At 39.6% G+C, this 13469-nt stretch overlaps 1 protein-coding gene across 2 annotated transcripts; it reads left to right on the top strand.

The window, feature by feature from the left end:
- The first annotated feature begins 145 nt into the window (after positions 1 to 145).
- On the top strand, positions 146 to 10299 carry calcrlb (calcitonin receptor-like b). Of its 2 annotated transcripts, none has more exons than XM_017440150.3 (13): positions 146 to 276; positions 2739 to 2802; positions 4428 to 4572; positions 5589 to 5696; positions 5858 to 5970; positions 6048 to 6142; positions 6242 to 6347; positions 6432 to 6585; positions 6661 to 6721; positions 7107 to 7173; positions 7263 to 7481; positions 7561 to 7602; positions 8278 to 10299. In XM_017440150.3, the coding sequence occupies exons 2-13, from the start codon at positions 2746 to 2748 to the stop codon at positions 8485 to 8487; spliced, it is 1377 nt and encodes a 458-aa protein (XP_017295639.1). In that variant the 5' UTR covers positions 146 to 276; positions 2739 to 2745; the 3' UTR covers positions 8488 to 10299. The 2 variants fall into 2 exon arrangements, with proteins under 2 accessions (XP_017295639.1, XP_017295640.1); XM_017440151.3 differs by having other exon boundaries at positions 6051 to 6142.
- The last annotated feature ends 3170 nt before the right edge of the window (positions 10300 to 13469 follow it).

Raw genomic sequence — 13469 nt, forward strand, 5'->3', positions numbered from 1 at the left:
TATTTATAATTTACGCCCCGCAGACAGAAAAAACATCTGCTGGTTGTTAAACAGATGCTTTGGGGCTGTTCATCATGACTCTCCTGGGATGTTTCACCAGAAAAGGCAGGCGTGTGATGTCATGTCCAGCCTTAGTCGGGTTTTATCAGCCCAGCTCAGCTCAGTGAGAAACACACACTCTGAAAAATATCCTACTGCCTCTTGGTTTTACTTCCTCAGCTGCTATAAACCCCCAAACTGCTCTTTGCTCCGGTTATTTTCCCAGCTTCTTCAAAGGTAAGCTCCTCAAATTGAAGATCTGATCTTTTGTTTAAGCCTTTTTTTCCTTCTTCTTCTAATGCTGCATTGATTAAGAACAAAACTGCACGCACAGATTGGTGTTTTACAGCAGATTAAGGTTTAAAACACCTGAAAATCTGTCACATTTAACAACAAAAAGCTGCCAAAGCCAGCAGTGAAAAGCTCCAATGTGTTTCCAGTAACCCTCTAATGGAGAAGTGTGGAAATCTTTGACATCTTAAAGATCATAAACAGCACACAGAATAATTGTTTTTAGGTATATAAGATGTTTAGGTGCTAAAGAAGCATGAAAACCTTCTGATTCAGCATGGGGGTTGTTAGTTTTGGTGGTTTGAGTTGGACAAAAGACATTAATCTTGACAAAAAAGGACCATCAGGGGTTAATTTTAAGGTAGTCATGAAGAGTTTTAAGGAAAAGACGTTACTTCCTGTGATTATTAGACTGTAAAAAAAAGGCTTAGAGATATATTTTCTGCTATTTCTAAGATTTTAAGCAGCTTCTTTTATGAACATCTTATTTCCTATTACTCCTTACATTAGATCTGGTTGCTTCCCAGACTTCCTGCGAGTTTTAAACCATTCTTTTTATTTTCCTTCCAGGCAGCCAAACGTTATTTAAATATTTTAAAACTGATTTTAAAAGCTTAAAGTTCATCAGACTTTTTGAAGGTCTTTTTTGGGGACTGGTTGCGTTTTCTTCTCATTTTCAGCCTACCTTTTTAAAGTCAATCCGGCAAACACAATGATGTTGATAACTCTGTTCATTTTTTCAGATATTAAGCTGAATTCTGGTGTGGCAGTAGCTGAGAGTCATCTCCAACACACACTAACAGATTGCCTTATTTTCATAATGTAATTTGTAACATTTGACCATTTTACCTCCATTATTTCTGGCCTTTGTTTAAAACTCTGGCGGGTGATATCCTTCCTTCAAGAAGATGAGCTCACATGCAAACTGAGCCTAACAACCCTCAGGAGGGAAGGGAGGGAGGGAGAGTGATTTGCGTGTGAGTTCAGCTGGCAGTTCACTCCAGTTTAACAGCTTGGAACGCTGCACTTTTCAGTTTGGAATGAGAAGCGTTTTCAAGAACAAAGAAAAAAGACGCCTTCGTCCCGGGATTTGACCGGGATGACCGAGAATCTGTCCAACTCGTCCTCTTCGGCTAGAAGAGTGCACAAGAAGAGGAGTAAAATCAAGTTTTCACTTGGAATCACACAGCAAACTCCTGGCCAAGTATGTTCAAGACTTTGCCAACAGTTTGCATAAATATGGACAAAAAAATACAGCTTAAGCACTCTAGAAATGCTCTATTTGGGTCCAAAATGAAACAGAGAACTCCTGCAAACATTCCCTTGAGAATGTCACTACCTTTAGGATTTGTCAAGTCCCGAGTGCCTGACAACAACTCATATTGTGCTGGTAGAAGAGGAAACAAGTGGGAAATAAAACAGTTTCTGAAAGCCAAGGACGAAACACACCAAAAACCTGACGGGTCCTGAGATGTGATTCATTATGGGTGTTAAGGAATCACCTTGTTGGAGCTGAAATCTTGTTTTCTGTCGGTTATCTTTGGGTTGTTTATATAGATTCAACTAAACAAATGGACACAAAGTGTGTCCTTTTGTGACACACTGCTGGTAACTAAACGTCTAAAGATTCAAATTGAATCTCTGATAAGTTTTCTGTTATGTGTTGACACAACAACTGGTCCACCCCTTGAGTTTAGGATCTGAATGATTCATACGTTGGTGTTAAATGGCTTAACAAACATTCTGCTGAGAACAGTCAGGAACTGGACTCAAACTGAGTCAAAAAGCAACCAAAAAGCCTTTTAAAGACCTTTAGAAAGTCTGAAACCATCATGATCAAGACCACTTGAGTAGGCTGCTCAAAGAGAAAATGTAAATAGATTAAAAGTTTGGTTAAAGGTCTTAATTTGAACTGGGTGTTTTTGGTTTAACATGGTGAACTACAACACAAAGCAACTAAATTCGGTGCTGCTAAACCTGCTGATGCCTTTTGGCTCAACCTTGGTTAAACTTGCTCAGCATTCATTAAACAGCATACAGGAAGGAAGCTGCGGGGAGCGGAGGAAGCAGAGGCTAAATCTGTGACCCTGACATCCCAAAAATAAGGGGAGACTTACCTTTAAACACTAAACACAAGGTTTGGACGTGTAGTTTCACGCTCTGCCGTGTTTACGAGACGTCAGAAGTAAAAACTGAGTCCGCTGGGATCTTATCTGGTGGAATCTTTTACCCCTTCATGAAAATTAATTAAAAATAACTCATAATAAACCGGAACAGCCTCAAAGAAACGGGTTAAACTGTGGTTTTATGTCGTCTATAGTAAGGTTCTGTGCAGAACCAGGGAAACTGTTGATATTTTTAAGATATTTTGCTGCGTAACAACAATGTTTTATGACTTTATTTTTTAGAAAACACATGAAGATGGATCTGAGCAGCTTCTTGTCTTTCCTGGCACTCTGCTCCCTCAACAAGGTTGAACTTCAATTTCTTTTTTGTTTATTTTTAAAACATTAAATTGCTTTTGAATCAGTTTCATTTTAAGTAATTGTGTGATGCACATGATTTTTTAATTTATTTATTTTTTGCATGGGATACATTTTATTTAGCTTTTGTTTAATTTTCAGTTATTCTTGACTTTACGGAAGCACATTACTGCCATTTATTATTAGTATAAATAAATATTATCATTTAAAACCGTTATTGTTTTGTTTTGTTATATTTTTATGTTTTTCACCTTATAACTAAATAAACTTAAATGTTTATAAGTTACTTAATACATATTTATCACATTATAAAAACACTTTTATGTTTGAACAATGAAATTATGACAATATTTTGTTGTGATTACGTAAAATTATTTTTATTGTGACAAGTATGCAGCAATAATGTCAAATTATTTTGATAAAACATGAAAAAGATAAATTATATTGTGACATTATTCTACTTTATATGTGATGGGGTGGCAGCAATATGCTTCCATAATTATCAAACTAAAATCTCTTTTTTCTTTCTATGGAAGCACATTACTGCCACCAGAGTAAAAACAAAATAGAACCGTAATTGTTTTAGTATGAAACTTTTATTGTTTTAACATAGTTTTCACATCCTGTTGTTAGATTTTTCTGTTCTAGTTTTAGTTTTTACATCATAGGAAAATGTTGTTAGATTATTTATTTAAAAACATTTTCACATTTAAACTATGTCATCATAATATGACAATATTTTATTGTGATTATGTGTCACTATTTTGTATAAGCCTGTAAATACAAATATTGTAATGTGATTAATTATAGATTAATTAAATCACGACAGCATTCTATTTTAGTTTTTTGCTGGGGTGGCAGTAATGTGCTTCCATAATGATTCAATAAAGATCTATTCAGTTTAAAATTAATCAGATAAACATGATTCTTTTCTTTAAATCACTTTAATGTTGAATATTAAATTAACAACATTACTCCTAAGTTAAAGAAGACAGCATTGAGTTTATATTTACATTAATGTAGAAACATAATCTGTCTTTATTATTATTATTTTATTACTGAAGACCCTGGTGATTCACAGATTTTTGGAACAATGTTCTGCTTTATGTTATATGTTATATTTACATTATGTTCCAGATTATATTGATGACATTTATTATTACAACAGCAAATAATGACACTTTACCAACAGTACAACATTACAAATCAGCACGACTGACAGAAAGTTTTACCGTCTCAGTAAGTAAATATAAACCAAATCAAACACAAAGTTAAATAGAAATTTCTAATTTCTAATCCAGGATTTTTCTGAATGAATTCATTTGTTTTTACTGTTTTTCGAAGGAAATCTCGAAACAGTCAGTTAAAATTACTGGCATTGCTTTCAGGTGAAATAATTTTAATATTTAGGAACTTTAAATGTTCCTAAATGTCCCAAATTACATCCATTAACTAATCAAACTGATTAGTTAGTGGATTTCTGGTGGGTTTTGGTGAAACACTCTTTATAACTTCCCATCAATAAGATTTTAACTGTAAAATGCCATTTTGCAGGAGTCTGTCAGTTTGTTCCCTGACGTTTTCTTCCTCGCTTATTTAAATGTGATTTGTCAGCTGTCGGCGGCGTCTGAGGTCGTGCACACGGAACACCTGAGTCACATGAGCGAACCTCAGTGGATGAGGAACCAAATTGCCCTCGCCCAGTTCCAGTGTTTCCAGAAGATCGTGAAAGAATCTCACCGCAAAACGAAAGCCCTCGGTGAGCAGAGGTGGAGAAAGCATGGAGATGTCCTGAAAATACATATTTAGACATGCATATTACATACAATTACCTTTTGTTCATTTTTGAACATATTTACCAGACCCTCCAGGATTTCGCGATGTTGCGATTTCAACTATTAACGCAAAATCAAGCAAACCCCGCGAAATCACAACTTTTTGCAACTTTGCCCAAAACACTGCAACTTTCCCGCAACTTTAACCCAATATTTATTGTTTCTAAAGTGATTTGCCACCGTTTCTGCGGTCTAGTCTCTTCTTTGTGGGTTTGTGTAGCGTGAAATACTAAATAACCCCAAATAACTCAGGAAGAAGACCTGTGACGTCACTTCCTGTTAACATCAGAATGCTGGGAGCGTGCAGGAGCAGCGACCGAAGCCAAAATGTGCGCTAATGCTTCACATTTGCCCACAAAGATTTCAGCAAACCAGTTTCCTCCCCAGCTGCAGGAGAGTGGGGGGGAAGCTGTTTTGCACGTCCTGCAGTGTAATCATGGAACATAAACGCATCGACAAACACTTTGTGTCTGCAAAACATGTGAGGAGAGCTGCAGACCAGGGACAATCCAGAAATGGTCATGAATGTCAGTTTAGAAGCTATCAAAGTTCTCAAATAAAGCACCTTTTGAGAATGTCAATGTTTGTTGGTGATTATCTTACAAAACTAGGAAGTATTTTTGGTTTATATATTAAAAGTTATGTTTTTTTATTGATTTTAGTAAAAAAAAAAAGCAACTTTTCATCGCAACTTTTAGGAGAGTGCCCCACGAAATCAGGCATTTTAGCCGCAACAATCACAAAAAGTGCCTGCGAAATCCTGGAGGGATTGATTTATACGCTACAGGGCCCAGGTTTGAATCCGACGAGCCCCTAAATATATTTTGGACTGTCCTGCATTTTGAGTAAATTTTTGAATTGTTAAAAGGGAAAGCAGAGTTTGTAATTGTCACTGTGGGTGATAACACGTAACAGTTTGTGTCTCCTGTGTTTAAATCAGGGTCGGTGTGCAACACAACATGGGATGGTTGGCTCTGCTGGGATGAAACCGAAGCCGGGAGGAAAGAACAAAACTGTCCGGGCTACTACGATGATTTCGACATTCGAGGTTCATTTCTGCATTTGTTTTCTTGGAGAATAGCACTTACAGGTTGCAAAAAGAAGAAGAAAGAAGCATAAATTCAAAACTGATGAAAATGTAGCTTACGCATTTATTTACTCAGTGAGGTACACAGATGTTTACCATCATGTTTTTAACTCTGCGAGCAGAGATGGCATCCAAAGTCTGCACTGAGACCGGTGAGTGGGGACGGAACCCGGAGAGCAACAGAACCTGGACAGATTTCACGAACTGCAAAGCAAACGTGACGCTGCACGGGACGGTAAGAAGGAACCAGATCAAACTTGAGACGTTTTTAGCGGCAGCAGCACTGATTATTAAATGCTTTTGTTTTTTCAGCAGGCAACAATGACTCACATCTACTTGATCATGATTGGTCATGGACTGTCTCTGATATCCCTCCTCATTTCATTGGGAATATTCTTCTACTTTAAGTAAGTAGTTTGAATTAAGGTTGAAACAAGCAATTACATAATGATAGTAGGCAATAAAAAAACTGTCTAATATGTTGTTTTTTTTTAAATTCCCCTCAGGACTTTGAGTTGCCAGAGGATAACTCTTCACAAAAACCTTTTCCTCTCATTTGTGCTGAACTCACTCATTACTATTGCCTGGTTCTCTGTAAAAAAGGAGGACTCTGTGAGTAATCTATTCATTTATTTACAGTAAATACGGTATGTGTCTGCATAGAATGATGTCTAAGTTTGCCTTTTGTCCTTCCAGGCCACCTGTAAGCTTCTTGCGTTCATCCAAATGTACATACTGAGCTGTAACTACTTCTGGATGCTCTGTGAGGGCATCTACCTGCACACGCTGATCGTTGTGGCGGTGTTTGCAGAAAAGCAGCACCTCATGTGGTATTATCTGCTCGGCTGGGGTAGGTTAGAGCTAAAGCTGAGTAAATAAAACAACTTGCGCTCTTCCCGTGTTACTCACCAACTTGATTTTACAGGTTTTCCACTCGTGCCAGCAACAATATATTCGGTAGCGCGTCATTGCTACTACAACGACAAGTGAGTCCTTTACGCTCCTCACCACATTTTTAACACCCGCCACAATGAACTTGAAAATGCTTGTGTTTGTGTCTGTTCATGCCTGCCTGTTAGCAAAATATCTCATGAGCCACTGGGTGGATTTTATTAAAACTCTCAGAAAGTCGTCTGCCACAGTTAATCAATTGTAGGACCCACAAAAATGGCTGCAACTCAGTCGATTTTATAGATAATGAGCTAAAATTGGGTGTGGCAGTAGCTGACAGTCATCCCCCTCACATCTTCTGAGCACCATCAGCTCAAGCAACATCTTTATTTAAAACATTGGTGTGCAGAGAGAAGGGGATTCATTTTGTCAAGGAATGCGAGTTGATTTGGGTGTCAGCCTGTTTTTCTGTATTTCCAGTTGCTGGGTCAGCTCGGCTACCTCCCTGCTGTATATTATTCACGCTCCAATTTGTGCTGCATTGGTGGTAAGTTACTTTGCTGGAAAACCGCACTTCAATCTCAGTACAAACCGTTAGTTTTGTATCTCTACATGACGGTCTTCCTTTAACTCCAGGTGAACTTCTTCTTCCTGCTGAACATCGTTCGGGTTCTCATCACCAAGCTGCGAGTGACGCACCAGGCCGAGTCCAGCCTGTACATGAGGGCGGTGAGGGCGACGCTCATCCTCATCCCTCTGCTCGGCATCCAGTTCGTCCTGCTGCCGTACAAGCCCCAGGACCCCTGGTTCTTTGAGATCTACCTGTACATCATGACCATCCTCATGCATTACCAGGTCGGTGAGAACGCCTGAGCCGTTTGGGAAAGGTCAAAGCAAAATATAAACCAAACATTTTCTCTTTGTTTTAATTCAGGGTCTCTTGGTCTCTACAATATTCTGCTTCTTCAATGGGGAGGTGAGTAACGGCTTAACCTCAATGAATTATTCGAAGATTAAACTGAGAATTTAAATCTCTGGATCACCCAATTTACCAGACCAGAAGACACTGTTATTTTTTATCACCTGCCACCAGAAGGCAAAAACAGACGATGTTTTTGCCTCTTTTCTGTTTGTTCATGGATTATTGTCAGGAAATAATCCATGAATGTACATCTACAAATGATTGACTTTTGGCCACCACAACCAATTAACCGTGGACAACACAAAATTGGCTATAATTCATTCAGTCTTACAAATATTGAGCTAAACTTCGGTGCGGTTGAAGCTTCACAACATGTACTCCGTTACTTGTTGTGGTCATTGCTAAAATCTTTCACGTTAACTGTTGAAGTCGGCCATGTTTGAGAGGAAGTGAGACGTAAACGCCAGTGATAAAGCTCCAGACAGGAGAAGGTGATGTAACAGAGAAACCTCCAGCAGAATCAGAACCAGAACCAGGCTCAGGACGAGCGGCCATCTTCTTCAACCGGCTGTGGTTTGAGAGGACAGGAAAGAGACAAACACAGAATGACTGGTCCAGGTGGAGTTTCTGTTAGAAGAAAGACAAAGAGAAGGACAAAAGAAAAGACCCAGTTGAGACAGGCACGCTTTGAGAACAAGAACTAAACGCTCCTGTCTTTTCTTCACACAGGTTCAGACCGTTCTAAGAAGACAATGGAATCTACAGCGGTTGCAGTTTGCCGGCACTTTCGCCAATCCCGAGTTCTTCCGGTCCTCTGCGTCTTTCGTGGCGTCCTCACTTACCGAGGTCCACCGCTGCTACAGCATCGAGAGCCACACCGAGCACATAAACGGGAAAAGCTACTCGGACATTTTCAGATCGGACAGCCCCTTCGTGTGAAGGTGGCGTTCGGCTCTTACCGTTTTTACTTCTCTTACCAAAAGATCGGGGTTTTCTTGGACTTAAGGGACTGATTCTGACAACTCAGAACGAAGTTTCCTCTTTTGAATCTTTTCTTCTCCAACATCAAGGCAAAAACATTAAGATTCTGTTTGTAAATGTGACGCCAAAGCTTTTATTGTGAAACATGAAGACGACACCATGAGTTCAATAAGACTTTAACATGAGGATTTTACTCTTTTTGCATCATGTGGATAAAACTTCAGTTTTTGTTGAACTAAACGTCATTCTGTTGGGACTGCATTTACAACGCCCCTCTTTGTTTTTGTTGTCAGTTTGGACAGTCTACCTTGGACATTTCAGGAAAGAAATTGGACACATGTCGTTGCGAAGATGGGCAAAACAATGTGATCCGTTGCTACAAATCTCCAAAGGATAAAGTCAGAGAAGTTTGAAGTGAAATTAAATGGCAAAACAAGAAACAGAGAGAAAGTCTTTTTAATGTTAATAACAGCACTTAATCTTATACTTAATTAAGAAAAGTTGAAATACTTGATTTCTGTTACTGTAGATTGTCAGTCATACAGGACACGGTAAATCCTACAAGTGTTTTTTTAGGGTGACTCGTCTTTTTTGTTTGCTTGTTTTTTAAAGACGTTTCCCTACTCGTCTGAGTTTTATCAATTCAGACAGAAAAATGTTTGAAAAAAGTGAAAAGAGTTCCGAGCATTAAAACTCCACTGAGTTAATCCAATCTGTGAACTGATCACACATGCAAATCACTCTCCCTTCCCTTCCATCTGAAGGTCACTGGAGACCCTAATCTCTCAGGGTTAGAGGCCCTAATGACTTTCAAGGTTTGAGACTTTAATGGCCCTCAAGGTTAGAGACCCTAATAAAATCCTCAGTGTTATAGATCCTAATGATCCTCAGGGTCAGAGAGCTTAATGACCCTAAGTGTTAGAGACTCTAAAGACCCTCAGGGTCAGAGACCTTAATGACCTTCAGTGTTAGAGGCCCTAATGACCCCAGGGTCGAAGACTTTAATGATCCTCAAGGTTAGAGACCCTAATGACCCTGAAGGTTAGAGACCTTAATGACCCTCAGCATTAGAGACTCTAATGACCCTCAGGGTCAGAGACCTTAATGACCTTCAGTGTTAGAGGCCCTAATGACCCCAGGGTTGGAGACTTTAATGATCCTCATGGTTAAAGACCTTAATGACCCTGAAAGTTATAGACTTTAATGACCCTCAGTGTTAGAGACCCTAATGACCCTGAAGGTTAGAGACCTTAATGGCCCTCAATGTTAGAGACTCCAATGACCCTGAAGGTTAGAGACCCTAATGACCCTCAGGGTTTAAGGCCCTTATGACTCTGAGGAAGGAGGGCAGGGAAAGTGTACAGACATTTGCTACAGAACCTGGGTTAGGTGAGGCTCAGTGTTTTAATTCATATCTAAATATTCCAAATGCTGGAGAGAAGAATGTTGGGAGAAAGTGCATATTTTTGTAAATATTTGTTTATGAATAAGAGACTCATATGAATTTGTACAGTGTATTTCCACTTGTGAATACTGTATAATTTTCCAGTCTGCTATAGCACACTAAAAACTATTGCATCAATGACCCTCTTTGTGATTAATGTGAGCAATAATGTTGGCATTATGAAACTTTATTTAATCCTTGGGCCCTCCTTGGGCATTTTTGTACATTTTTATTTGATTTGATGATCTTTTTGGCTGTGTTACAGCTTGTGGCATGAATTTTTGGAGGATATTTTCCTCTTAGTAAAACTTTTGAAATCCAGTGTCTTTTACGCTCACGTGTTTTATACCATGTCAGTGTATTTTGCACCTTCTGGACACCATTGTCGCAAAGATGTACACGCACAAAAAGCTGTTATAAAATCATCATATACCAATATTTTTTTGCTCTTTTTCATAAACTTTCTTTAACAACTTCAGATTTGCTGAAGACTACCAAACATTCAATAATTTTAAATGCTATTTTCGTTGTTTGAAATACAATATTTATTCCAAAAAATATCACAAAAAATTAATTATTTCCCACATTATTTAAAGAGGTGCTTGAGTAGAAACATGGCCTCCTCCCTTTGGTGTACTCAGATACAAATGAAACTGTTAGTACGTACAACCACTGGCCATTTTGTTAGGTACTCTGTAAGTACAAGGTTGGACCCTTCAGAACTGCCTTTATTCTTCGTGGAGAAGATTCATTAAGATGTTGGAAACATTCCTCAGAGATTCTGGTCCATCATGACATGGTAGCATCACACAGTTGCTGCAGATTTGTCAGCTGTACGTCCAAGATGTGATTCCACCGCAAGGATGGAGATCTGGTGGCTGTGGAGACCGTTGGCGTCCAGTGAATCCGGACTCATCAGACCAGGCAATATTGTTCTTATTGTTCAGTGTTGGCGAGCCTGCGTGAACTGTGGCCTCAGTTTCTCTTTTTGTGGTGGCACCCGGAGTGGTCTTCTGCTGCTGTGGACCATCTGCTTCGAGGCTGGACGTGTTGTCTGCCCAGAGATGGTTCTGCAGACCTGTTGCTTTTCTGTCACCTCCAACCAGTCTGTCCATTCTCCTCCAACCTTTGACATCAACAAGGTTTTTTTGTCCACACAAACACCGCTCATTGGATGTTTTCTCTTTTTTGGACCATTCCCTTTAAACCCTAGAGATGGTTGTGCATAAAAGCAGATCAGCAGCTTCTGAAATACTCAGAACAACAACCACACCACTTTCAAAGTCACTTAAATCCCCTTTCTTCCCCGTTCTGATGCCCAGTTTGAACATCAGCAACTCGTCTTCCCCTCGTCTACATGCCTGAAGGCACTGAGCCGCTGCCACGTGATTGGCTGATTGTGTTAACGAGCAGTTGAACGGGTGGACCTAATCAAGTGGCTGGTGAGTTTCTGTGCACCTGACAGCTTTCACAGCCAAAGATAAACATCCAGCTTGGCTGAGCAGAGAAGGAGGAAGACCTGGAGCAAAAATTAAGAAGCATGTTGGTGCGGAGGGGACTTTAGAGGTGGTTGTGGAGCTTTCATCTGCCCTTACCTCTGGAAAAGAAAAATATCTGTTTGAAAGAGTAGTGTGGGCGGAGCTCCTGGTTTTGTAAGCCCCTCCCACCCAGAAGCCCGCTCTCCTTTGATTGGTCAGCTCTGGAAACCTGCAGAGTCACCAGCAGTCATAGTTAGTTTAAACCTTTGATTTGTACTGAAGATATGACAGAAAATTTAAAAAAGTGTATTAGGTTCCCTATAGTTAGAAAATAATTTAAGTTTGTGATAAAATATTGCTCACTGAGGCTCTTCTGCTACCTTTTATCAACAATTTTGACCATTTTTCTTTTTCATTTATTGCTTTGTTCATCAAACAAAGCTTGATTAAAGCAGGAATTATTAATTTGGTTTTACTGTCAGGTTTAAAGCTCAGTTTGTTGAGCAAAGCTATGCTTAACAAGCAGCGAGAGAACTTTGATTTTATGTGTTTATGAGGCAATGATTTAAGACTTCCACTTAAAGAAAAATGTTTTACACTTTATTTTGTTTGAATCTCTTTTGACTTTTGTAACCTAGTTTTAGGAATACCTTCAAACTGTGCTCCTGCTGAAGTAATAATATTGTAAATAAAAAATAGAAAGTAAGTTGATTTAAACGTATTCAGTTTAAAAGGGAATTTCCGTTGCAGGCTCCGTTTATTTCCTCACTGACAAACTGAAGAAAATCTACGAGTGCATTCTCTTTCCCACATATTTAATTGAGGGTGGAATTTCCTTCTCTGACCTTAGAAAATGTTTCCCACTGTAATGAATATTGTTTCCAGACAAAGCAGGGCGGGTTGCTGTGCGCTCCTTGTCCAGAATGTATATGTGCATGCAAACAGGTACAATTAGGAAGTCCCAAAGGAAAAGAGCTATATCCATCCTTTCAGTGCATCATTTATCAACTTCAAAGCTCTTGAAGCTCTTCACGTGAAGCTTTTCTCCTTAAATAAACAGAACACAGGGTGATCAGAACCACATGTGCACGGTGGGTGACCATTTGGTAGTTAAAGCCGTATTTACTTGCGTGCCTTTCGTAGTCATGCGCTCAATCCACACAGGAGTCCCGTATTTGTGGTTTTTGGACAGTACTCGGAGCATCCTTGCATTAAACATTAAACTGTTTCCTCCCATGTTATTTTGTGCAGAAAACTTAAATATTTTACACATCTACTAACCACGCTTTTAGCTTTAACAGATGCTTTATATTTCGATCGCACACTTGCGTCACTTACAGTGGAAGGCAAACGTAAAGGTGCAAATGTAAGATGAACGGTTCTGATCAAACATGTCTAACAAGACAGTTGACCCTTTGTCAGTTCTAGGGTTTTATGCAACCAAGATGGATCATCTGTAACCATCCCGCTGCTTGCAGAGGATCTCAGAGGTTCAGGATCAGCAGGTTCTGCTGCTACAGGTGTGTGTTAACACAACGCCAGGGCGGAAAGACATCAGCAATGACCTCAGAGGAGCAGCTGAGGAAAGCAGGGTCAAAGGTCATTTCCAAACTATCTGGAGTCCATCGTTCTACAGAGAGAAAGATTATTCACAAGAGTAGACATTTAGGACAGCTGCCAATCCTCCCAGCAGATTCACCCTGAAGGTCAGACCGTGCAGTGCTCTACAGGCCTCAGTTAGCAGGTCAAAGGTCAAAGGTCAAAGCCTCTTCTCTCTAAAAACAACATGGCAGCTCAACTTGAAGGAACCAGAAGACTTCTGGAGCAGAACCAGACCAGAGGACAGATGTTTACCCAGAATGCACTGCAGCTGTCAGCACGGCGGTGGAGGGCTGATGGTTTGGGCTGATTCTGGAGTCAGATGTGAGGCCATCTGTCCGACAAACAGGACAATGATCCCAAACACAGCAGAACGGTCCAGAACCAGAACCTCAGAGAGCTGAGCAGAAACCAATGAG

This window comes from Kryptolebias marmoratus, linkage group LG23, assembly GCF_001649575.2.
Source record: "Kryptolebias marmoratus isolate JLee-2015 linkage group LG23, ASM164957v2, whole genome shotgun sequence".
NCBI classification, from domain to species: domain Eukaryota; kingdom Metazoa; phylum Chordata; class Actinopteri; order Cyprinodontiformes; family Rivulidae; genus Kryptolebias; species Kryptolebias marmoratus.